Raw genomic sequence first — 26986 nt, forward strand, 5'->3', positions numbered from 1 at the left:
ACCTGTCGTAACTAACCCTCGTCACGGGATTGGGGTACCGCTTCTACACGTGTCTATAAATATCAATATGTGACAGTAAAAGGTTATTCAATGAATACCTTGATTATTTGGTCGGTGTACTTTGTTTGGTTAAATTCAATTAATGCAACTATGCTAGTGCTGAAATTATTAAGATTATTACTTATTACGACTATTCAAGTATTTCTCTAAATATATTATATCCATACTAAATCGCAGTTGTACGAGTGCCTTATCAAATAGATATTTTGTAAACACCATATCTTACTATAACATATGTATGCAACGATTAATTAAATTTATGATTTTTAATGAACTCACTTCTACATTATCATTTTCAGCCTGCACGATTTATCTTAGAAGACTAAAAATCATGGAGCTATAAGCTATAGTTTTCATTTCATGAGGTCATGAGATTTAATGAATCATTAAATAAATTATTTCAGAAGTATTTACATAAAACAAGTTAGCTTTATTCTACATTTATTGTGAATCATCTATGGAAATATTTTCTTTTGCCAAGAAAACTATTTCTAAAGCAATGCTCATTGCGTAATGCCTGAGATGCGAGAAGTCCGCAGCCTCTGTGTCTTATTGCAGTGTATCTTTTAGTAGTTTTCTTTTAGTAGCTCAAGAAGAAATAAATTGCGAACACTGATACGCCTCGAGGTATCCACTCCTAGTCTTTAGTTTTTGCTTGAGAAATTTTAATTTTGAAGTATAACAATTGTAAGAAGGTAAAAAATGTACTGCTTTTAATACAAAAAGATCTTATTGACCTACAGCTTAGAAATCTGTTTTACTTATATTTATAAAATTAGATTATTATCCAAAAACATTATTTATAGTATACTATGATATATGATATGATGATATATATGAAAAAATATATGTGCGCAAGTAAATTATGAAACTTCAATTATGTAGAGCAGGAGCGGATCTTAAATGATATCTCTAATGCAACTATTCTTAAATAAAATAAAAAATAAATATCCTAAAGCGTACTACAGATCAGGCTGACTATTATATAACTATTATATAAGGAATTTTGGTTTAATTTCATTAATTTCGTTGGAGGCGATATAAATTATTAAATTAAAATTTTTGATTAATGAGTTTTCTAACAAAATTTTATTATATTACTTTGTCTGTCATTACTTACTTATGTTATTACTTACTCTGTTTCATTCGTTTAGTGACAAGCGAATAAGGCTGCAGATCATGAGAACATAGACCTAAATCCCAGATAGGTAAAAAAAAATTCAATAGAACCTCGGAGTTTTTAAAATTGGCAGTATGGTCCTGTGCCTGAACTCTGCCCGGCCACGTCGGATTGTGTGTCACGAGACTCGCCTGCATATTTGACTGCTCTTCAGAATAACCACTGTGGTCAAAATCGGTCAAGGGCATCATTCTCATCACCCGAAGTATAAGAATTGATAGTTATAATGTGGGTAGGTATAGATAGTATATGCATATAGGTAACAGAAATTATAGTAAAGTACATCGCATACGTAGTCTTGTAGGTAGGACACCAACGAGATATATTTAATACATACATACTTCTTATCCGACAATTTAAATTTACTTCCTTAATAAATAGTACTCGTTTTATATATTAAATAAAAATCATAGACATAATTGCTCGTCTGTAAAACATTAATTTAATGAATTAGGGTACACAGTACCTGAGTATGACGTGACTTTGCGCTACATTTTGTACAAAAAAATTGTAAAATGTCGGAACAAACAATCCGCTGTCGTGAATATACGGTGTAAGTGCCTCGGGGGATATATAAATAAACAAACACATTATTTACGTAGTGAGACCTAATTGTGGCGTAGGCGTACATAATTGAAAGCATATGTATGTGTGACGCTTCATATACCATACGCAAGGATCGATAGAGAAGTTTTGGCACCACGTGGCTTCGTCGCCAAGCAACGAATGCGGTGCATTGGGGGTTGGAACGTACCATATTATCACTCAATATTAATAGATGATCGAATCATTAAATAAAGTTAAAAATAATTAAATAAAGAAATATTTTTTTTAATAATTGGTACAAATATTACCATTAAATTAAAAAAGAATTAATTTCAAATATTTCAGTATTCTGGCGGTAGTATGCATTTGATGACTATCAAATTGAAATTGTTTCGGATATGTGAAACGCATTCATCGATTTTATTAAAATACACTTCAAATTGAGACATAATTTTCATAGGCAATAAATAGTTTTAATAAAAAAAGTTTAATTAAAAATCAACATGACTTTTATTTAAATAAATAATTAATTGAAATCAATTGTAATAAAATAAGTAAATGTCACTTCGTTTAACAACTGGACATGACATGCTAATGCTAGGTTTATCGTTGACTGTTGTAATCGCTAATCGTCTAAGTATATTATAAATTCTCTTTGCCAACAAGGCGAAACGTTTTACCTAAAGCTCAATAAACGGAGACATTTATAAAACAACTGCAAGGGTACTATTTCAAAGTCAAGGCCATATTTTCTGTAAAGAGGTTTTAATAGTCGGTGACCGGTGTATTTATTTGTAGGTACTAACTGCTTTTATTTTTCAGTAAAAAAATTAACTATACCTTAACAATAGGACGAATAAGAAAGTATATGTATATAGAGATCAATAAATTTAGGAAAAAGACTTTTCACTATTAACTAGCCTATAGTTCGTGTTCAATTTGTTTTGGAAAGTAATTTTAATTTTTACGATTTATGTTCATAGACAACTAGCGCGTGAGGAATAATTTTAAATCAAACGAAACGTTCAAAGTTTATATGATTGGAATGACCGTGAACGTGAATGAGGTCAGAAGATTCGTGGTGGCGCCGCATTGCGCTCGCTGCGACACCTGCAGCTCCACATCTCCCGGTCCAATATGTGCCCACACAACATACTATGTACTTCATTTATTTAACAATATAAGCATGTCATTTTTCAGAATATCAATGCAGCTAATTAAAATAGTCAGTGGATAGAACTTCATGATCGTCATCGATCTATAAACTATATATTATACAAATTTGTCTATGTCGAAATAAATGTTAGTCAATTACATTCCCCGTCATATAATTCAGTAACTACATATAAATGAAGTATTAAACAATATTAGAAAAATTAGTCAGCAGTAATTATTTTTACATATAAGCGGCAAAGCGTATATTCAAGACACACTGATATATTTCAGATTTCAACGGATATTAGGAGATGGAATGACAATAACCGAAAGGATTGGGGATGTAGCTAAATTAAAAATCTTATGCTTATCCACCACATAAGTATCGACCAATATGACCAACAAAAAAAATACATAACTGAAACTCTTAATTGGTACCACACTAATTATACATTATTGGTATTTCAATATCACCTATTATGCAATGAACTTTTGAATATGTGTAATTGGGTGTAGCCCAATTGGTTGCAATTTAATGTTTACAGATCATTGACAAAAACCCACAGAAGCAATCTATATTAATTTCATATGACATAAATCGTTTATTTGTGCAGAATTTATGTTATTGCTATAGTTAAAGCAATATAATATCGGCCCCTTTACACACATTATAAATTCCACGACCGATTATTCAAGTATATATTTATGTATGGAAGTATTTGAAAATCACCTGCTCAGTCGGAAAATAAAAAAAGATAAGAATCACGTCATCTTTTTGTACCTACGTCTGGAAAAATAGGAATATATCATTTCTTCTTCGTGTGTTATATGGAAATTACATGGAACACTATAGGTGATATGTTTTATTGATGATTCGGTTCAGTAAACTAATCAGAGGCAATGCCAGGGCTTGAAAAAATTATACTATAGCGGATGAAATTGAATTAATTTTAATAATATCCTTGTTACCATGTTTTATTGAGAAATGCTTCGCAATAACACATAGTACATAGGTACATATAAAAGCTACACACTTTCAACGGTATAATTTAATGTTTAAATATTTAGAATCTAAGAGTTCAACAAAGATATTCTGCAAAAAACATATTATACACTCAAAGCTCAATTGTGAAGTGTTAAAAAGAGACTTAGGTGATATGCTATTTTGATGTATTTTTTGAACTAAATTTATTTAACAGTAGAAAATGGCCTGCCAAATGATAAGTGGTCTACTTCACTCATACACTGACATGCGATGGGTTTTGTGCTATTCTTACTTCTAAGACTGTTCGAGAGACAAATCGAGTCAAAGTTATATGATTTGTGTAATAAAACTGGCTCACTCACCACTTAAAGTGGTACCCATAAGTACAAAATATTGCCGTAATACTGCCGTTTGAAGGTTGTTACTTACGAGTCCACCTTACGTTACATTTTACGTTTCGTTTACATTCGAACAAGAATCAAAATTATACTATCGAAATGATTATATGTTAAGACGAGCTGCCGAAAGAAATTGTTTTTAATACCATTAATAAGAAATATAACGGAAAAAAATAACTTATTTAAATCTTATATTTATGACTTGATATACGAAAAATGAATACAATTCTAAATAAGATTAACAGAATTTTATAATATAATAAACCAATAATTGTAGTCAGTTGGGTTTTCCTTATAAACGCCGCTGAAAACGGTATAGCTACGTTCGTAGGTTAATAGTTCCATTAATATGGCTTCTGAAACATTTCTCTATTCATAATTTTTAGTAAAAGCTAATCAGCATAATAATTAACGCCTAAAAATGTAATGAAATCCATTTACGCGTTTTCGTGATCCATAAAATGAGCCGCGTGTCAATCACAACTTTGATATAACTTCTTCGCAGCTCAGGCTATACACCAATAAGCAAAGTTCTCAATATCGCTTTTTAAGTCATAATCGCACACAGTAACACACACGCACACCAGTCTATGTCACAGGTTTTTTATATGTTATTCAATCTTTCAGATTTTATTTTTTATTTCTGAGTTAATTTAACTTTATAAGTTGTGTTAAATATTTTATTAAGAGTAAACAGTAACGTTAATTGTAATAGTGTTAAAAATAATCGCTTAAGAGTTACTGACTCCTGTAACACAGCTAACCTCGCTCAGGAGTCAGGGGCTTCACTGATTGTAACATAATACAAATAAAACATATTTAAACATATTTGTATAATATATGATGAAATAAGTAATATTTTTAATTTATTACATAAAATTGTTGACAACTTTATATTTGTTTGGAAGTATACATACTGCAACGTCAAAAATTAAATAATTTAAACAATCACAGTATCATAATTGCTCTAACACCATATTAAGGTTGAATATCTAATTATTGAATCGAAACGAAACGAATGATTTACTCGAAGTTTTACACGCAAATACGCGAACATATTTAGAATGTAACCTGCCATACATTATTTGTTCAATAATTAAACTTCTGTCAATCATAAATTCAAATTTATATTAATTGAAAAAAAATATAGTTATCATTTTGTCCTATATGAATAAAGAGAAACACGCTTTATTAATATTGCACGAAGAAATATATCAAAGTTAGTGTAGTTCAGAATGTCGTTAGAGCAGTCCCAGACATCGCTGACAGGGGCGCGCAGCACGCGACCCTTTCACTCATATATTTCGTCAAAACTGTATATAAGTGGCGATGGCCCAGTTGTTAGAAAACGTGAATTTTACCCGAAGATTGGGGGTTCAAGTCTAGGCAAGCACCATTGTATTCAGTAGCGTGCTTTCTACCACACTACTCGAATGCGTATTAGTGGCTATGCTCAAAACCCCCTCAAAAGGAGAGAAGGTCTTAGCCCAGCTATGGTAATTGTATAATTGTATGGCTGTTATTGTCATCATGTAACAACATGCAATTATATTGATTAATGAATTGTATTAATTTTATTACAGTATTTGTAAAAATTATACGTGAAAAAAAACTTACGAGAGTATGTAAGTATTTGTAAACACACCAGTATTTCTATTTACTTGGGTGTATTAATCTTAAAAAATTGTCATTCTAAAGACACCCTTCGTTTATTCTAATATAAGCTGTCTCTAAATCTGTTGTTGACAGTTTATACAATTTCGTTTCGCGTACACACGCTAACAACCGTTACTTCGTGTTACGTGCACATGGACAACGAACTCTTTTACTTTCTTTAAAAGCTTAATGCAAAACAGGGCACTTTTCTTTTGAGGTAACTAACCTTTACTTAATATTTTCGTAGTATAATATTTCATGCGATATATGAATAAAAGATTGTACAACAAACCTATCTATTTTTTAAATACATCTTCAAGCAAATCAAATTTACAAAAATCCATATACGTAGTTTCTTATATAACGTTATTTAATAAAAACGTGATGCTATTAATTATAATTTTATTTTCTGTTAACTTATATTAATGGTGCTATATGTTAATAGATATATAGCAATTGCAATAGATTTGTACGAACAATTGGTATTCCTGAAGGGGACATCTGTCAATTAATTATATCAACATTCAAGGCCAGCAAAGTTAATATTACTTAAAGAACCGCTTATCACTAGTGACTTTGAACAAAAAAAAACAATATCTAATGCAGTAATTTAAAAAAATCAATGTTTGTTTCAATCTGCACTTGATTGCGTATCTTGATTAGTAGCCAATAAAATATTATTGGTTTGTCGACTCTCAGTCGGTAGTATTATTTTTCATTCGTTAGTTTTACACACGATATTTCCATGTAGTAATAAAAGATTTTTTTAATTTTTGCAGCAAATTTAAGAAGGAGAATGATGGAAATTTGTTTTATTTCAATAATAAGATGTTATTGTGTCGCAAAATATAGATAGCGACTGAAAACTGAAAATAACTGTTTAAGTTAATAATAATAAATACTTAATAAACGAAACTTATTGTGTTTTTATTTTTTAACCACAATAATTATAATTAAATATAAAAAGAAGTAACATTATTAAATATATTAAAGAACTACATACAGAGCTCATTTTCAATACAAATGGGTAAATACTGGTGGTAGGGCTTTGTGCAAGCTCGTCTGGGTAGGTACCACCCACTCATCAGATATTGTTGTGTTCCGGTTTGAAGGGTGAGTGAGCCAGTGTAATTACAGGCACAAGGGACATAAAATCTTAGTTCCCAAGGTTGGTGGCGCATTGGCTATGAGCGATGGTTGACATTTCTTACAATGCCAATGTCTAAGGGCGTTTGGTGACCACTTACCATCAGGTGGCCCATATGCTCGTCCACCTTCCTATTCTATAAAAAAAAAAAAATACTCAATCGTCCCTACATTTGTGTAATCTCGATTATGCCGAAGAAAATATGTTCTCGTTTTACTCGTTTTTTTAAACTAATCAATTCATACATAACGTTTTTATAATATTGTATACCCCTTCTTATTGTCTCTAATATTAATATATGGCTGACTCATTATTCGTCCAGTTGATTGCAATTGAAATTCAATGTAGAAATGATGCTAGTATTTTTGCCATAATTTCATATGATTTGTATTTAAAAATATAAAAAACATATTTTAAATACATCGCATTTTTTATGTTATAGGCAGGCAGACGAGCAAACCATCCCTTACATCGCCAATGCGCCACCAACCTTGGGAACTTAGATGTAATGTCCTTCAAATGTATCACCCTTCAAACTGGAATAAAACAATACTAAGTATTGCTACTTAGTGGCCAGAATATCTGATGAGTGGGTGGTACCCACATAGACTGGCCTACACAAATCCCTACCATCAGGTAAAAAAACTGCTACGAATACAACAAATCATGACCTCGTAGATTGGTAGCTAGAACGCTGTTGACATTTCTCCACAAAATCGAATTTCAATTCTCTGAGCGAATTAACCAGTTCCTCCTTACACAAACAGAAAAAATAAGAGACTTACAATTTTTTTAATTTGTTAATTTTTTAACACATCCATACTCTCACCGTAATACAATGTATCAAAAGAGTACGTATAATAATAATAATAATAATATCCTGGGACATTTTTCACACACGGCCATCTGATCCCAAATTAAGCTTGTACAAAGCTTGTGCTATGGAAACCAGACAACTGATATACTACATATACCACTTTTCTTTTTGTAAATACATACTTATATAGATAATTACACCCAGACTCAGGACAAACAGACATGTTCATGCACACAAATGTCTGTCCTGGGTGGGAATCGAACCCACAACCTTCGGCGGGAAAGGCAAGTGTTCTACCAACCAGGCCAACCGGCTCGTCAAACGTATGTATATATGTTTTAAATCTAAACTTGAAAACAAAATTTTGAACGATAAACTTTAGTTTATTAAACTAGTAAAATACCGATTGCGTATCTTGATTAGTAGCCCCCGTACAGTAACTAGCGAAACACAGTTTTATCACGCCAATAAAAAATATTATGACGGTTCCATATTTACTTCCAGCGATGCTTTTTCTCGATTATATTTGTTTTACTGTCCCTTATTACCACTATAAAGGTGTTTTTATTTAGGGATATCTAAATGTTCGACTTTATTTTCCGCTTAGCATTACAATTAAATCATCTTCTTGTGTCACTTGCACTATTCTAATTCTTAAGACCTTCAGTAAGTTTCGCGACTATACTGGCTAAAAGTAACCCAGGTACCTTTTTTTTAACGCTGGAAACAGGAAACGCATGGGTTTACGATAGTCGCTTTCGCGTGCTACCGTGAACCCAGATACCTACTTCACTTACGGTTAGATTTTTTTTTCTTTTTCGATTTTGTTTCGGTCATTTCTTATTTTATCGTCAACATTTTTATTTTCCATTTATACCATTGAAATTTGACATGTGTGATCTCGCTTCAGGCACACCTTAAAAAGTTCAACAATTCATCAGGTTGTTACGCTATATTTATCACTATAAATAATTTAAGTAAAAATAGTTTAATGAATGCCTTACTTGAAAATAGTATAATGTTTTTTTTTTATTATAAAAATAAGAATTGGCCTGGTTACAAATTTTCATTACGACGATTACAAAAGCGGACTAGCTTATAGTTCCTATGCGAGCGTACGCGTGTCAACAGTCAATAGTTCAATGGCGGTGGATTTTTATTATATTTGTATTTATTTTACCGGACCTTTCCCACGTTAACTTTCGTTCCCAGAAAATATTTATCTAAAAAGATTATTGCCGAGCGTCTGCTTATTAATTTTTTTTTTGTTTTTACTTATGTATGTGTGAAATTGTCAATACGTTTTTTATTGGTATTATAAAGAGTTAAGTTGTTTGTTTGAAATAAAACTACTATTTCGATTAATATATACATAGACATAGATATAGTATGTTTGTATGCTGTTTTTTTTTTCAAATGAGCCATCTCATTGTGACAACAAATTTGTATAATAAAATGAGAGTTTGAATATTATCAAGATAATAGTTACAAAAACTATAAAAGAGAAAATTTTCTTCGTCCATAAAGTCTCAAAGTATACTTAAAGTACAGTAAAAGTAGTAAAAAAACTTAGTATTTTATAATTAAAAGTGTTAATCATACAGATTCAAGTCACAGTGAACGGGTAATATCTATGCTTTATTTACATTAAAGTAATCTCACGTTATCTCGTATTGGATTATTCTCCAAACAGATTTATTTGATAAGATATGCAACATTCACAAGACGGCGCTAATGCCGTCTCTGAGCACCCTGCACGTTGGCATAATACATTTTTAAATACTTGCTTTAGTATAAATAATTGTTTTTGGATTTTTACAAAACATAAATAATATTAACATACGTAGCGATAACAACTTGAATAAAATTGTAAATTTTTTTCAACTATTTATGTGACTGACTGTGTCTGTAACAGTCTGTGAATGTCCCACTCCTGGGCTAAGGCCTCCCTTTTTGAGGAGAAGGTTTGGAGCTTATTCCACCACGCTGCTCCAATGCGGGTTGGTGGAATACACATGTGGCAGAATTTCAGTGAAACACATGCTGGTTTCCTAACGATGTTTTCCTTCACCGTCAAGCACGAGAGGAATTAGAATCACAAATTAAGCACATGAAAATTCAGTGCTGCTTGCCCGGGTTTGATCCCACGATCATCGGTTAAACTCACGCATTCATACCACTGGGCCATCTCGACTTTTAACTAATTAATATTAATATTTTTTAATACTATTTATTTCGTTATATATTCTTGGAATGTGACAAATTGATGTAAAAGTTCATTATTTACCATTCATAAAAATACTTATTCATATTTTATCGTTTTGAGACGATCTTACAGCTTGTTCTAGTTAATTTTATCAATTAATTCAAAGCAAATAGAAAGAAACATACATAATCTATATATATAAGCGAAATATCACTCATCACAAGATCTTCTAAACTATCCGCCCGATTGACTTGAAATTTGTCACATTTACTCCTTCCCCGACGTAGAAGCTCACTGAGAAGGGATTTTACGCAAATCCAATTCAAAATACATTTTTCCTACTATCTATTTAACCATGCGAAGCCGAGACGATTTGCTAGTATTCGTATATTTACGTCTTATGTTGTCTATATACCTACCGTTTTACGTACGACAAAATGTATTACTCTTTCCTGTTACTCAAAATTATGTTTTCAGAAGAAGCTTTTACATGAAAATTACATTTTTTATTTCGACTTTTCTCAAATAGTCAATATATTCCGATAAGACGGTAATAGAATATAAAATTTGAATGCGACATGCGCGGGGCGAAACGATAAAAATTCAATGCGGCAACAGTAGCTTACGTAAGGCGGGCGAACTTGGGTGCCTACGAGAATAAGCTGAAACTAAATTCGATGGAATAATTTGCGAATTTTAAGCCACCGATAAACTTGGTAGTATAGTCTAGAAAATATCAAATTATATAATATTGTAAGAAAATAGTTGCGTCTGTAAATAAATATCAAGACATATTCAAGCTGTACAATATTGCGTAGTAAATTATAAAGTTTCAGATAAAACTAAATTGTAATTACAGTAAGTATTAAGTTCAATATTATCATAATTATTGTAATTTAAAGCTAAGATGGAACAGCTCACACAATCATTAAAATAAAAGTACATAAGATTTCGATAAAAATATATTTGACGTTTTATTATTCAGTCATTCGTACCACTTGCAGGTGGGCTTGGCGACGCGCCAAATGTAAGAGGCACGATGTTTGGCATCAGGCTTACACCGATGACCCATTAAACGTGTGCTTCGGACTAGAGTCTAGATCATAGTACTGTATTCATTTCGTACTTATTGATATGACACTGCCAGACTTATTTTTATCATCTCATGTATTCCTTCAATGTAAGCTATTTAACGTAATTTTCCATATAATGTTTGCCAATTATTCTATCGAACTAAACAAACTTAAAATAGGCTACAATTACTTTATTTTCAAAAAAAAAACCTAGTAACATAGCATCATTCAATATTATTGCAAATCTTATTTCTTATAAATATGGTAATTATTTTCTCATTATTATACATAATTAGAAAATTATATGTTAGTAGAAGAATTCACGCTTTTCATATGACAAATACCACTGCCCATAGACATTGGCGCTGTATGAAATATTAACTATACCTTACCTCGCTCTTGTACCACCAACCTTTGGAACTAATATGTATGTCCCTTGTGCCTCGAGTTACACTAGCTCACTCACCGTTCAAACACAACATTACTAAGTATTACTATGTATATATATATTTCTATTCCAAACGGCCTAAGAGCGATCGTTCCAAATATTACACTTATTTTATGTGAAAAGTAGTATAGTAGTTATTTATTATTGTGACATATACTATCTTGATTAAAATTAACCTCAACTGTAAACGCACAGTAAAAGTTTTTATTAATTTAGCAATATGACAATTTATTAGTTAATAATGTTCAGACGGACCCTTCACTACAACGAGGTTTTCAACTTCATAAGATAACAAATATATTTAATCTCTATAAGATTAAAATATACATACGATTTATACTTTACATTATTTTAAAATAACGAACTGATCATTATACACATACAATTCAAGTAGATTTTTACCACATATAACTGGAACACGAACTAATGCCGTTTGCCCTAAATATAGGCGACCCGATGTACCAAACATCGGGTCGTTGGCCTGACTTGACTAATGTCTAGAGGAAATGATAGCCTTCCTCTTATAATTTCAGGTGCTCCCGTTTTATACATTGTTAGTGTCGACTCTACATCCTATCACTACGTATTATTAATTTAATTTAATTAATCACCTTATGCTAACTCTTTTTAGGTTACAAATAGTATTTTATACATTTGTATTTTTATTCAATTAACATGTAATTGAAAGAAAATATCGTTAGTAGGAGTACATTATCTATAAATAAAAAAACATGACTTTTTTATTATTTATATAATTCATCTAGTATATATAAAAGACAAAACAGTTTTACACCGTTTTCTTTTCTTTTTGTCAACCGATTTTTTGTTTTTATTTTTTTTTTATTTTATCGCTACTGACGAGCTTTAGTTTAAAAATTTATAAAACTAGTTTCTTTTTAAAGATTCAATAAAAATATTTCTATAATACTGCAATTTCAACCTTAAGTTTTTTTTATAATTGTCATGTCTATTTTCATTGCGGTCTACTAAAAATTCATCTAAAATAATAACAATAAATTTAATTTATAAATTAGAGTAGTAAAAAAAGTTTTCCAATCTCGCAAATATATATATATTTTTCACAAATTTTCAATAATACTTACAATTGACTAGACTAAAAACGTAAATTTCATACTTTTTTTATAGTGATATATTTATTTCACTATATACAATAAATTGTAATAATAGTAAGAATTAACGAAACTCATACAGTTTCATCTTATTTAACGCGCGTAAAGTTGGTTGTACAAACTAGTTTCTTTTTAAAGATTCAATAAAAAATATTTCTATAATACTGCAATTTCAACCTTATGTTTTTTTTATAATTGTCATGTCTATTTTCATTGCGGTCTACTAAAAATTCATCTAAAATAATAAAAATAAAGTTTGAGGTCAGTATTTTAAAATGTTACGCGTTGAAGTCTTTTTCATGAAATCAAAATATAGTATTTTGTTTGGTTTTATAATAATTTCCTTCCGACTTTTAACCAATTAATAAATATCATCTTTTATATAATGCATAGTTTCTTTTTTTTACAATAAATATTTGGTTTTATTAAATTAAAAATGTTTTAGTTATCGTGATGATCTTGAATTTAAGTTTTAAAACTCGAAGAACTAAAACCATTTCAATTACTTTTGTAAGCGTGTTACATGGAAAAGCTTATCTTATAATACGTTACTAGCTATATAACAGTATAACAAAGTAGATATGCTTGATGATATAAATTATATTTTGTTCTTTCTATAATTAAATAATAACTATTTAGCACACAATTAGCAAGTGAAACAGTCATTAAAATAAAATAAGTAAAAGTTTTAAAACGAATATAATAGTTCCTATTTAATCCAACAATTATTACTAATCTAAAGCATAAAACCTATATACCAAAAATATATATTACCAAAACGTAAAAAAAAATATTCATCTGATCAAAGGAGTTTTTTGTTCTGTATTGTAAAAATTGATACTTAAATTTGATGATTCTTATTAGATTTACTTTTCTGTATAGCAGAGATTATACTTACTATCAAAACATATATAAAAAATAGCAGAACGTAGATGAACGATTATATATTAAAGATTTTTTTTTCAAATAGCTTAGATTAGATGTTAAATTTGCAACCCTTCAGTACTATTTGATAATTAAACGAATAAAAATAAGCAATGTCAACATGTATGTTCCGGCAGGTGTTGAGCATAGCACGCTTGCATATACGATTACGATAGATCGCAGAGTGGCGTGATGATGATCAATATTTACATTAAAGCAGATGTCTTTTCGGCGTGACGTAACGAGTTTGTTTAGTAGTGGTCGCCGCAAGGACGCCCGCGCCCGTGCAGCTCGGAGACAATCCCGAACTTGCACCAAGCCGCACTAATTTACAATACTAATTTAAAATTTTCAGAGGTCTCATTATCATTATTTGTCATTCTTTCAATATTTTATATTCAAAATTAGAGAAACTATTGCTGTAAATTCCAATTCTAAATCAAAGTCTTCGTTAAGTGATTGATTGCTGATAAATTGCACGTGAACTTGTAGCAAAGTCACTTATATAATAATTAATTCTAAAGGACTTCTTTTATATATATAATGTCTCGTTTAGACATATTTCGTTCACCAATATTAATATAGTAAAAACAATTACCTGCCTATTTAAAGGTACATAATTTGAAAGTTTCATAATTTTGAATTTCTTAGCATGTGCCAAAATTTTTTCCAAGCAATAAGTCTTATTTATTGAAGGGGTAACAATTTTTAAAAATAAATATAATAATTGTAAAAAGTTGTTAATCACAAAATTTAAAATACTTTTTTTTGGAAGATTAATTTAAAGCCTTATTATTTTTAAGGAATCCCTTAAAAACTGAACAGTAGAATCGATATACTAAACACTAGATGCATTTTAAACGAACTTGAACCCTCAAAGCCATTAGACGGGAGGGGTGATCACGGATAAGGCACACGTAGCAGTCATATTCTTCAAAATAAAGAAACTTCATTCTTTCTTACGAAAAGGCAAATCTTTAAAACAGCTGATCGGCACACCCCAAGGGGATTATATATGTAAAAGCGATAAGTACGCAAAACGCGTGTCATTCAAGAAATGTGATCAGCTGATCGGGTGACATATTTAATGTATGTATTACGATAATAGGTCTGATGATAAATGTACTCACCGGCTGCGTTGGTCAGCCACCACCAGCAGCAGCAGGCGGCCACGAGCGCCCGAGCGCCGGCCATATCAGCGACAGCGCATCACACGCGCGCTCTCGCCGGCCGCCCCGGCGGACTGAACGATGCGACTCAGCCGCCCCGCGCGATCGATGCACGACCGCCGCACGCACCCTCCGACACCTTACCTCCCCGCCTCGCTCCTCCCCCGCGAACTCCTCACACCCTCCCCACAGACGTTTTCCCGAGTTTCCACGGAGCGCGCGCGCTGCCCTCCTTCCCGTCGGATCGCTGACCGCCCCTAATTGATTGGGTTCGTTCATTTGCCGAATACGTTTTAGGTCACCATCGCCGCAGAGGCCTGCGCAATATTTAGTTTGTGCGAAACTTGGCTAAGTTCATTCTATAGAAATTGAACTTGACGTTTACGTGATCCAGTATTTTAAATAAAATATTTTCCGCTATACTCAAGAATAGTTTTAAAGTTTTTGTTTCTTAAAATATAAATACTATAAATATTCATTTTACTCTTATCTTATTTTTGTATAATATTATATAGCTTCATATATATTATGCTCGACATACTTGCTTAGATATAGTGTTATCATAAAATAGGGGGCGATTACATAATTCGTTCAATAAAAAAGTTCAATAAAAGTTATGATGTAGAGCCGTAGACCAAAGTCTGAAGAACTTACTTTTTATTTTAAAGTACTAGCATTATTAGCAATAATTTATCAATTATTAAGTCTTACAGGTTTTTTATTTACAAAATTATATAAAGCTGAATTTTTTAATTTTAATTTTACACATAATTATTCCGCCTCCACGAATATTTTCATAGTTTTGGAATTCAAGAATATTCAAATACTATCACGAAGTTTCGAGCTTATATTTGAAGTTATGCACAAAATCATTGTATATTTCACATTATGTGAAGAGCTTTCGTGAATAATTTCAAATTTTTTACTCTACAGCTGAGCATAGGGTCTCCTCTCAAAGAGAAAGTTAATTTGGCGCTTAAGACAAAAATTTATATAACATTTAGTTGTGGTAAAAAAATATTTAGTTATCAGTACAGTACCTATACCATCATGTAACATTCATAGTTCTCATCACGTTATATTATTTATATTACGTAACTTAAAACAGTCACAAGTTGCGTAAAAATATTAAAATATTGTTAACTCAGTAATTTATTTTGTTTCGTTTTTATAATTATACTTCTAAGAAACTTTACGCTGAATTGTTTCCAAAACCATTGCTTCTTCTTTTAATTTAATTATACATAAATTATTCGCCGAGATAGCCAAAGTGGTAAGAACGCGTGAATCTTAACCGATGATCGTGGGTTCAAACCCGGGCAAGCACCACTGAATTTTTAATGTGCTTAATTTGTGTTTTTAATTCATCTCGTGCTTGACGGTGAAGGAAAACATCGTGAGGAAACCTGCATGTGTCTAATTTCATTGAAATTCTGCCACATGTGTATTCTACCAACCCGCATTGGAGCAGCGTGGTGGAATAAGCTCCAAACCTTCTCCTCAAAAGGGAGAGGAGGCCTTAGCCCAGCAGTGGGACATTAACAGGCTGTGACTGTTACTGTACTCGTCTCACTCTTCCAACTAGAACACAACAATAGTAAGTATTGCTATTTGGAATTTGTTTTGTAGAATATGTGATAATTGGAGTGTATACCCAGACGGGCTTGCCCAAAGCCCTACCACCAAGTAAATAAAAAAGGACACTTACAGAGTCAAGGCACCGATAACTGTATATAAAGGAAACTAAAATGATATATCCCTTGTGCCCATAATTATACTGACTCACTCTTCAAACCGAGCATTGCAAGCATTATATAAGACGGTAGAATAACTGTTGAGTACAGTACTCTACCTTGAGTGATCAAGTATTACTTATTACTATAAATCATTCACATTTATAAAATGACTTTTATAGTATAGGCATTTCATGTGAACAGATGATTGAAGCTTCTCTGTTAAAAACAAATAACATTTTTGCTGTATAATTGCATGCTAGGTAATTAAACTAGGTTTAAGGAAGTAAACGTATAAATGCAATATAAAGTTATTCATTTTATTAAATACTTTTATCTTAGTAGTAAATAATAGTATTTATTACAAAAAGGTATGAAACTTATGTATATCTGGACAGTTAAAAATATTCTAAAAGAACTTTATTTCGCAATTCAATAAACACAATTTAATTTTATTTAATTGTATGTTAAATTTCTGAACATTTCATTTTTCATTTCACTTTAGCATTTCGTTTTCTTAAAAGAATGCAACTGTCGCGTAACACAATGCCATTGAACTCTGACGATTGATCTCAGTTAATTTTCTTGAAAACTATGTGAATTGACGTAATTTCAGATGATAAACTTGCCGCATAGCTATAAAACTGTCTGTGTATTACAGTCGAACTAGAAAATTTTGGCATTGTTCTAAAAAGAATTTGTGCTTAATTGCTCCTAGAAAAAAAAAACTATTTATATCTAAAAATTAAATTAATAATGTAAATCAGACACTTTCTTTGTTTCATATTTTTATTCATTTATTTATAAGTACTTACTTACTAATCGAAATGTGGTCAACGAACCGTTAGCAATCTCAAATTCTGGTCAACTGAATATAATATCTCCTGCTCAACCTTATGCACAGATGAAACGGCAGCATTACACCGAACAAATAAAAATCAGGCTAAGGACTACATTTGCTTGTAATCTTGATGTAAATTAATATTAAATAATATCATACTCCATAATAAAAGTTCTTCACTACCACCGTAATAATTGTAATTTCTAATATGTAGCATTCATATTGATTGTAAAAGTATATATTTTTATATTATTTTTGGTGTATGTATATTTTTGAGTGATAATAGACAAAAAATACAATCCAGTTAAAAGTACCAGCACTAGGTATTATTTAATAAGTTATTTTTTGTAAGAGGGGGCAAACGAGCACGAGGCTCGCCTGATGGAAAGTGACTACCACTGCCTATGGACATCTGCAATACCCGAAGACTTGCAGGTGGATTGCCGGCCTTTAAGGATTTAATTCCTTAAAGACTGACGAAAAGAATATTTAATTCCTACTCTTACTAATAAGTTACTTTGTTCGTCAACAATTGATTGATTTTAATTTTTTTATCGATGATTATATGATTGAATCAATAATTTAGGTGCCTGAATAAAGTTTAGAGCAATTAGGATGTCTTGTAGTAAAAATTGTCGGAGTAAGAAAACAAACACAATATCTACAGGTATGACAATATTAGTTATATAAACTGAAGAACCGAAGGGAAAAAGTAATAAATTGATTTTTTGCAATTACAAAAATATACCGTAATAAAGTAACATTTTTAGAATCAAATAGCGTTTAAGGTTAATATATAAGATAAAAATCTATTAATGTTAAAAATAATGTATCCAAGGCAATGAAATAAGTTAAAAAAAATAATGACGTATTGACATGACATGTTACATGTTTATTTAATCTGTGATACAGGAAAATATTTTTATTTACAAAAACAAATAGGGAATAGCAAGTAACTAAATCAAGATTTATGAAATTGTACAAAATGAATCGTAAGGAAAAATAAAAATTATTATGTAGAAATTGAAGAAAAATATAACAATCAAATAGTCAATTTTGAATTCATCAAACCTATAGATTAAACATTTCATTCCTGTAATTTGATTCCAATGAAATTGAAACACGGCTATTATGATGTTTTCGTACAAACATGCGCTAAATATCCATCCAGCATAGCCATGAGACAATATGATAATGGTTTCTACAAAACTTATACATATTCTGAACTCTTTGGAGTTTGTGAATATATATCCCAAAATTTACAACAGTTGACATGTAAAAAAGGAATTATTGGATTAATATCAGAAAGGAACATAATCATTCCTTGTGTTATAGCCGCGTAAGTATGTCTGTAAGTAATATATAAAAGAATAAGTAAATTAATAATAATTAAGTAAATTATTCATCCTATGTTTTTATTATTTTTAGAGTTCACAAATGCAGTACAACTTTTATGTTTATGAATCCTCAGGATTTCGAAAAAATTACACAAAAAATTCAATTAAAGATTTTGATTCATATAACACAGAATGTAGAAAGTGACAGTTTATCAGAATTTTTGGGTAGGAAGTCGGATAAAACTGTTAATGTTTTTAATTTGGTAATTAATTTTTATAACTTAGACCCATGTGGAAGTCAACATGATTACAAACATTTGCCTGAACATTCTTATATAGCAATGACATCAGGCATCACTGGAGAACCTAAGCACATTCAGGTACCAATACAATGCATGCAGCCTAATATAGCAGACCTAACTAAACTGTTTGATATTACTCAAAATGATATCATATATTTTTCCACACCACTGACATTTGACCCTTCCATGATCGAAATTTTATTAGCCTGCATGAATGGGGCTTCCCTTCTTATTGCACCAGAAAAAGCTGATGTATTATTTCATGAAAAAAATGAAAACTCTGTGACATTTTGGCAAACAACACCATCAAAATTCTTTCAACAATCAAACACAGATATTAAATATAAAATTTTCAATGCAAAATCAACACTGAAAATATTAGCACTGGGAGGAGAGCCCTTATACGGCATAAAGAGGTTGAAAGAACTAAAAGATGCTAAAAATAAAACAAAATTATTTACCCTCTATGGTGTCACTGAAATGTCATGCTGGGCTTGTGCTGCTGAATTGGATTTGAATAAAATTCATTGTGATCGGGAAGTACCTCTTGGGAAATGCCTTTCAGAAACACAAATTATATTACAGCCTACCCACAAAAATAAAAAAACAGGAAAGATTGTTCTTGGTAAGCAATATTACTTTTCTTATAATCATATTAAAATAAAGTTCTTTTTTAATTTTAATGAATTTGTTTTCTCTATTACAGCTAGCAAAACAAGAAAATGTACCATTTTAAATAAAGCAACTGGAACGGATGAAGATAATTCTTTAAAATATGTAGACACAGGAGATATTGGAGAAATAAGGAGTGGAACAATTTACTACAGAGGTCGTAAAGATGACATAATAAAGAGGTTTGGTAACAAAGTTAATTTACAAGCAATAGAGGCTACAATAATGCAATGTCCTAGAGTAAAAACATGTTCCTCTATTTGGCTACCAAAGCCTATGTTACTGGTTGTATATTATTCCTCAGAAACATTAACTAGTAGAGAGCTATCTGACTTCTTAAAGTGTAAACTTGATGATAAGCATTGGCCTGACAAAATTATAAGAGTTGACAATTTACCAATGAATCCCCATGGCAAGATGTCAAGGCAAATTCTATCTCAAATGTTTGAAAAGTCACAAGTACCACACACCTCGAAATCTCTGATGGTGATATTGATAAAAGAACTTAAAGTAACATTAAATAGAAACCTCACTTATGAAGATATAAAAGACAAGGAATTCTTCACAATTGGTGGTACATCTTTTCTGGCGGTTTCATTATGTAATAAATTATCGCTAACATGTCCGAAGTTTGGCAAGTTTATCTTACCTTATTTAATTACTGGGAAAAATACAATAGGCGAAATAATTCAATTAGCCATTAAAGAATTAGGAGTAGATGAAAAACATAGCAAAAGAAGGCTGAAGAGATCTAGATCAAACACAGAAAGCTTTGCATCAACAGCTCAATCTCATAAAAAATTAATTGAAAACCATTTAGGGAATCCTATTGAATTTGTAGTTGTTTGGACATATGACACTGGGAAATGTGTTGATGCATCTCCAACTTTATTCCAGAATGGTTTGTAAGTATAATATCAAATTAATTCCATATGACTGTATTTATAGATATAGACTAGATTAAGTTGATTTTATATATTAAGACGTTTTCTTCGGACATTTATGATATAATGTCTAAAGAGATCAATAATATTCATACAACCAGTCGTCAAATTATTTAAATCATCCACATTGCCCAAATATATCGGAGCGCGTACATTCGTCTCATATAAATAAGTTCATTCAAACCGTCATTAGAATTGTAACAATCAAGCGCCAGTGGCTTCTAACCATCCAAAGTACCTATTCAAAAATATGGAATGAAAAAATATAAATGTCATTTATAAATATATGGCCTAAATTTTTTTAAATCCAATTTAATTACCAACTATTTATTAATAAAGTATTTTATATGTATGCCTATTACAACATTTAATGATGAAAGCATTAATGGCAAGATGTTATTTGATATTTAATTTATGTCTTAATTTTGTTTCACCTCTCTGTTTAAGCAATCAGTACGTGACCGTGGGCAGCCACTCGGGTAAAATAGTTGTTGTTGACGCAATCAGTGGCATAACGCAAGGAGTTGTCAAAGTGAAATCGAGGGTCGAAGCATCAGTTTTTTGCTGTAGCGAGGCACCACTAACGACACCATGTGGTATGGTTGGTACTTACGATGGTACCATCGTATGCTTCACGTTAAAAACATGCGAAGAACTTTGGCGTATAAACATTGGATCTATGATTAAAAGTAAAGGAACTTGTTATAAAGGATGCCTTTGTATTGCCGCTTACGACGGTAACATACGCTGTATTGATATTGTGGTAAGGATAAATTGTATACAATCCAAAGAGACTATCTACACTTAGGTCTTAAGGCTATTTTTGGTAATGTAGAAAATAGGACTACTTTCTTATAATATGCGTTGAATATTGGCAGACGTATAAAATATGGCCTTATTTGATCGTAAAATTCCTAAAGAAAGAGAGAGAAACGCTAGGACTCTTCCTAAAGTTTCTACGTGATTTATATTTATAAGGTGAAATAGCAGTTGTGTTAAATAACAAAAACTAGTTTGTTTTACTCAACATTTTCCGTCTCACCCTTTTTTTTCGTCACAAATCGCAGGTAGGTACCTAGCTGTTTTTAATTGTATACGACTATATTTTGATAAAAGTATACATTTATACCAAACTAAACAATTAAAACTTGTCGTAATCGGACGCTATAAAGTCTGATTCACAACAAGCTGGCATTTGTTATCATTGTTAGTACATAATGATATCTAAAATGATAACTATGTACTTATATTTTTTAACAGATATATATAAATGTACGTTTTATAGTTGCTTACTGTTAATATAATTTTTCCACAATTGTACTTGATATTTATTCTTTGGAGACTTTTATTGATAATTTAGCTAATTTACCGACGCCTGTTTTTTACAGTCAGGAGAAATAAAACATACAATACACATAACAGATCAGGCTATATCAGCTGATTTAGTCCTTGCTAAAAATGAATATATAGTCCTGGGCACACTATCAGGTGTTTGTGCAAGTGTACACATAGAGTCAAAAACTGTGGCTTGGCGAGGCACGCTTGATAGTCCCGTGTTTGCAAGTCCCGTGCTTTACGACAATGACAAATATGTTGTATTTGCGGAGGTAAATGGAGAAATACATTGCCGAACAGTTGAAAAAGGCATCAAGGTTAGATACATTTAGGATACTGTATAATGTCTAGAATGTTTTTTGCGCAACATTGGAATGGATTGAGTTTTTTTTTGTTTGCTGTTCTACGTATTTAAGCTTAGCGTACAAGCGTAATGCCGGTACAATTTAGTAGTTCGACGCCTACTTAAAGTAATAAATTAATTAGAGCATATAATAATAATTGTATTATTCCAAAAATAATGTTTTTTTTTTTAGTTTTTACATATAGTGTTTTAATGCCATATGGCGTTATTTTACCTACTTACGTTCTGTTTCGTCGCGTATTTATTTCCGGTTTCTGATTTTTTAAATAGTTTTTTGTAGGATTGGTCTTAAGAGCATCGTGCATTTATAAATGTTGTCGACAATATGTATTTGTATACTTATTATTTTTTTACAGATTTGGAAATACCAAGGTGCAAAGGGAAATATATTTTCATCGATTTACATAAAGGAAATTGAAAAATTTAAATGGCAAATGGTATTTGGATGTCACGACAGTAATGTTTACAGTATCATTGTAAAAAATTTTCAACCAAGTTTACAATGGAAAACTCAACTCACATCCCCAGTTTATTCAACGCCACGTTGCTTAAGCGACAAAATGATCTTGGCTGCCTCCAATAATGGAATATTGTCCATCTTAGATTCGGAGAAAGGTGCTATAATCTCTGAATATCATCTACCAAATGAAACATTTTCAACTCCCGCTATATATGGCGATTATATTTTTATTGGATGTAGAAATGATCAATTATACTCAATAAAATATGCGCTGCATTTGTAATTCATTTATGATCTTTATATTATGTGAAAAGTACTATAAATTATCTAGTCATTCATATTTGCACTATTAAGCCTGTATCTTAGTTTTAAAAGTTGCAATGAAATAAACACATGTATTATAATGTAATTTTATTTAATATGATCTTACACAGAACATTTAGTTTTATAGTGAGCATTCATACATTGACATGTTATCAAATATGATATGGATACACGATGAAAGAGTATCGGAATGGAATGCATTACCAATGCACATAACTACTTGTGCAGATCATTACATGCCTCATATTTCTTAAATTATATATAAAAGCAACCTTAAATGTTGAATAAATCTTATAAATAACAATCTTTATACTTTTTGATTATTGTTTAGTAAAATAAAACAGCTGGGAGTAACAAATGAAGGAGCACTGCTCAAACATCTCTACAGCAACTTATCGAAGCCTTAATTTTTTTTCCCATAATCCCTAGTGAACATTTATTAATTACTTTAGACAGTATATAAACAAACATTCAAAATTAACAAGCAATATATATAATACGGCAATATTTACTGCTCTTCCTCTCCCAATTCCAGTTTTACTTTGGAAAAATCAAAATCTTCACCAGTGCCTCTTTTGTAAATTTTAAGAACATCTAAGCAGGTAGTTTCAAAGTGTGTGGTTGCATCATATGATTCAGAAATAAAGATTTGACTTTGGCTACCATCATCTGTAGGTTCATAGTAGTCCGACACTGAAACAAACTTCTGCCTGATAGGTCCTAAGAGTTCCAATCCAGGTCTAATCTCAGTCTCTGGGTCGTTAGTTTCAATGGTGGTGGACACCATAGCAATGAACCAGCCCTTGGCTGCAACTTGGTGAGTGTAGGACACCAGAGATACATAGATATCAGAATTTCTTCCAACTTGCTTTTGCGGTATGATAATCTGGGTAGACAGAGCATCTTTAGTATTGTTAATAGGATGATCTAACAAACAAATACAACGAATGACTTTTCCCTTCTTATGAACTCTTTCGGGAACATAGCTAGGGTCACAATAGACCTGTTTGCATCTAGCCACTTCATTTCCAGACCGCACACCTACAGCCCTTCCAACCTCATCAAGTACAATCTCGTCAATGGGCTTGTCTAACATGTAGGTACCCCCATAGATGGCTGAGAGGCGGGCAAAGCCTTGAGGCAACTCTCCTAAGCCATACATTGGATACAAGTATGGTGACTTACCATATCGGGCAAGGGAATCGGAATACAATTTGATACGACGAATAGTTTGAATAGCGGGTTGCTGGAGGTAACTATCATCTAGATAAAGTGCCAATGCATGACCTGTAAAATCTTGGGTGTTTTTGTCAAGGCCAAATTTATCATAGAGGGATTGCATGTTGGCTGTGCTCGGATCTAAATCCTTCCATGTCTTAGAATCTTCTTCTTGGAAATCTTGAACATAAATCAAGAAGTTTCGGAACCGCCTCTTCTCAAACATGCCCATTAGATCAGATGCAAGAGCCTCCTTCTGATCAACTGGTACTTTGGAAATCTTACCACCTTTGTACACATAGCTACCTTCGACAGACTTAAACTCCAAATACCGGGTAACGCCCGTATGGATCAGTAATTTTACAAGAAGTCCGTTCGCCATTAAAAATTTGGGTATTAAATCAACATTCCAGTCACGGCCTCGACCATACGTTTCATCCGGTGCCGGCGCATTGAACTTCGCGAATAATTCTTCTAACGGGGTAATTGACGCAGATTCACCACCGTAATACTTGTTACGATCAATGTGTAGAACCTTTTTTCCAGACACGGACAGCATACCACTAAGAATGCATTCTTTTAGGCCAGTACCCAAAACAATCGCATCGTATTCTTCATCCATGCTGATAAGTGCTTCGAATTAAATTCTTATAAGATAAAACACACTATAGAACCGGAGAACAAATGTCAAAATGTCGGAAGATTTAGAAAATCAAACGAATATGTCTGCCGGCGATGACGTCGACGAGTTAATATTGATACCAATATTAGCAACCTAACCATGCCATAAGCAAGAGTAGTTTTTCACAAAGGTATTTTAATATAGGCAAAGGGAATAATTGGACAATCTTTTCATATTTTAACAATTAGGTAAATAATGAATATGTTTTATTAAATTATATCGCAATATAACTCAAATTACAAATATATATTTATATAGAGTTTATTTCTTTACATTAATGTTGTTATTCAAACAACAATAGAAATGTATTTCAATAAATATCATCAACGTATACATTATACGTTGAAAAGCACAGGTATTTTACGTGAAAATTTTATAATACTATCTTAAAAATCACAGTCCAATGAGCTGCAGGCTTGTTCCAGACAGTGGTTAATTTATTGTAATGGCAACATCTTAACTACAGCGTCAGTCGGTAACGAATTACATTATTGTCACTGTCACGGTGTCATCTGTCAGTCGGTCGGTCAACTTTGCTGTCTTTGCTTGTTTTTGAGTTTGTCTCGTGCATACTTCATGTGTGACTGTTGCTTTCGTGGTGATCAAATATTGCTGTATTGTTATCTTTATATTCGTCAAAAATGTTTTCAATTTTGAAACTTTCTAAATCACTTAAAGAGTTTCTGTGTATTTCCGAAATATGAACGTTAGTTATGTTTAAAAAAGTGGACAGATGATTTTAAACCATATGCTTCGAATTTTCAACACATTCTCTTTAGTTGTATTGAGACCACTAAATTATACGGTCTGGCACACTAAATACCGAGATTTTAAATGCAAGGAAAAAGTAAACCGAACGACCTTCAGATGAATAAAAATGTCAACAGAAGGAAGTGGAGAAACTCCTTCAGCTGTACCAAGTCTGCCAGGAGCACCCGAGCAAACTTACCTTTTTCCAAAAGCGAAAGGACATTCACGATCCATCAGTCATGGAGGGGTGCCAATGTTGTCCGGGAACCCGACGAGCGTTCGGCCAGCTCTCAAGTCAGCTTTGCGAGGACATCAACGCGCTCTGTCCCACGGTCAAATTGGGGAAGGGCCACGCGCGGCTACTGGTTCAGGACATAGTAGAACCGGGAGTCGTACAGATTTCATTTTACCACCGGGACATCGGGAACCTGTGCCTGCAAGTGCTCAACCACGTTTGTCCTCAGTTCGTGGGCATCACTCCCGTCAAGCATCACGCTCTGATTCAATTTATACCTTACGTCGAGCATCAGTCGTAGCACCGTGGCGCCGCGCTGTTTTCTGGCTTATGCGCCGTCAGCAACCCGCCGTCGACAATCGACATTTGATAGTCATCCCAAACCACCTTGTTCCCGACAAAACGCCCCCTAAAGACCATCCAAATGGACAGAGATGCAATAACAAAATCAGGACTACTAAATATACATTACTGTCTTTTATCCCCAAAAATCTATTTGAACAGTTTCATAGGATTGCAAATGTGTACTTTATTTTTATTGTGTTATTAAACTGGGTGCCTGCTATCAATGCATTTGGCAAGGAAGTAGCAATGCTGCCAGTGTTGTTTGTGCTTGGTGTAACAGCTATCAAGGATCTCTTTGAGGATCGTCGCAGACATCTGTCCGATAAGAGAATAAATAATTCTTTTTGCAGAGTCTACAAAAAGTGAGTATTTATTCAAATGTCTATTTAAATATAACAGTTTTTCAAAAATAATTAGACAATAATCATCATCGACAAAACTTATAATTATAATAATTTTAATAACCATACAGATTTTTGATAAGTTTACTATCAATATTTTATGGACATCCTGTTCAAATAATGTAAAACAAAGCCCTACTTTATTATCA

At 32.0% G+C, this 26986-nt stretch overlaps 4 protein-coding genes across 9 annotated transcripts in view; 2 read left to right on the forward strand and 2 right to left on the reverse strand.

The window, feature by feature from the left end:
- LOC126781658 (protein kinase C-binding protein NELL1-like) overlaps window positions 1–14963 on the reverse strand; it is a 48161-nt gene extending 33198 nt beyond the window's left edge. For all 3 annotated transcript variants that reach the window (XM_050506612.1, XM_050506611.1, XM_050506610.1), the window contains exon 1: window positions 14856–14963. In XM_050506612.1, coding sequence (XP_050362569.1) covers window positions 14856–14919 — 64 coding nt within the window. In that variant the 5' untranslated portion in view covers window positions 14920–14963. The remainder of the gene's footprint in view (window positions 1–14855) is intronic.
- A 3430-nt stretch (window positions 14964–18393) lies between these two features.
- Window positions 18394–23283, forward strand: LOC126781655 (beta-alanine-activating enzyme). Of its 2 annotated transcripts, none has more exons than XM_050506602.1 (6): window positions 18394–18807; window positions 18897–19732; window positions 19814–20684; window positions 21171–21486; window positions 22112–22375; window positions 22779–23283. In XM_050506602.1, the coding sequence occupies exons 1-6, from the start codon at window positions 18578–18580 to the stop codon at window positions 23163–23165; spliced, it is 2904 nt and encodes a 967-aa protein (XP_050362559.1). In that variant the 5' UTR covers window positions 18394–18577; the 3' UTR covers window positions 23166–23283. The 2 variants fall into 2 exon arrangements, with proteins under 2 accessions (XP_050362559.1, XP_050362560.1); XM_050506603.1 differs by having other exon boundaries at window positions 18708–18819.
- LOC126781696 (rab GDP dissociation inhibitor alpha) lies at window positions 23281–25172 on the reverse strand. Its single transcript, XM_050506670.1, has one exon. The coding sequence runs from the start codon at window positions 25044–25046 to the stop codon at window positions 23715–23717; it is 1332 nt and encodes a 443-aa protein (XP_050362627.1). The 5' UTR covers window positions 25047–25172; the 3' UTR covers window positions 23281–23714.
- Window positions 25173–25637: 465 nt separating this feature from the next.
- LOC126781647 (phospholipid-transporting ATPase VD) overlaps window positions 25638–26986 on the forward strand; it is a 68481-nt gene continuing 67132 nt past the window's right edge. For all 3 annotated transcript variants that reach the window (XR_007670694.1, XM_050506590.1, XM_050506591.1), the window contains exon 1: window positions 25638–26798. Coding sequence is in view for 2 of the 3 variants with exons in the window: in XM_050506590.1 (XP_050362547.1) it covers window positions 25984–26798 (815 nt within the window). In the remaining variant the exon portion in view is untranslated. The remainder of the gene's footprint in view (window positions 26799–26986) is intronic.

Source organism: Nymphalis io, chromosome 4 (assembly GCF_905147045.1).
Source record: "Nymphalis io chromosome 4, ilAglIoxx1.1, whole genome shotgun sequence".
NCBI classification, from domain to species: Eukaryota; Metazoa; Arthropoda; class Insecta; order Lepidoptera; family Nymphalidae; genus Nymphalis; species Nymphalis io.

Bases quoted from the DNA above. Each gene is read 5' to 3' on its own strand.
- LOC126781655 (XM_050506602.1), top strand. From the start codon at position 18,578: ATGAAATTGAAACACGGCTATTATGATGTTTTCGTACAAACATGCGCT. The intron at 19,733-19,813 runs GTAAGCAATATT...TCTCTATTACAG, and splicing joins AACAGGAAAGATTGTTCTTG to CTAGCAAAACAAGAAAATGT. The intron at 20,685-21,170 runs GTAAGTATAATA...TCTCTGTTTAAG, and splicing joins ACTTTATTCCAGAATGGTTT to CAATCAGTACGTGACCGTGG.
- LOC126781696 (XM_050506670.1), bottom strand. From the start codon at position 25,046: ATGGATGAAGAATACGATGCGATTGTTTTGGGTACTGGCCTAAAAGAA.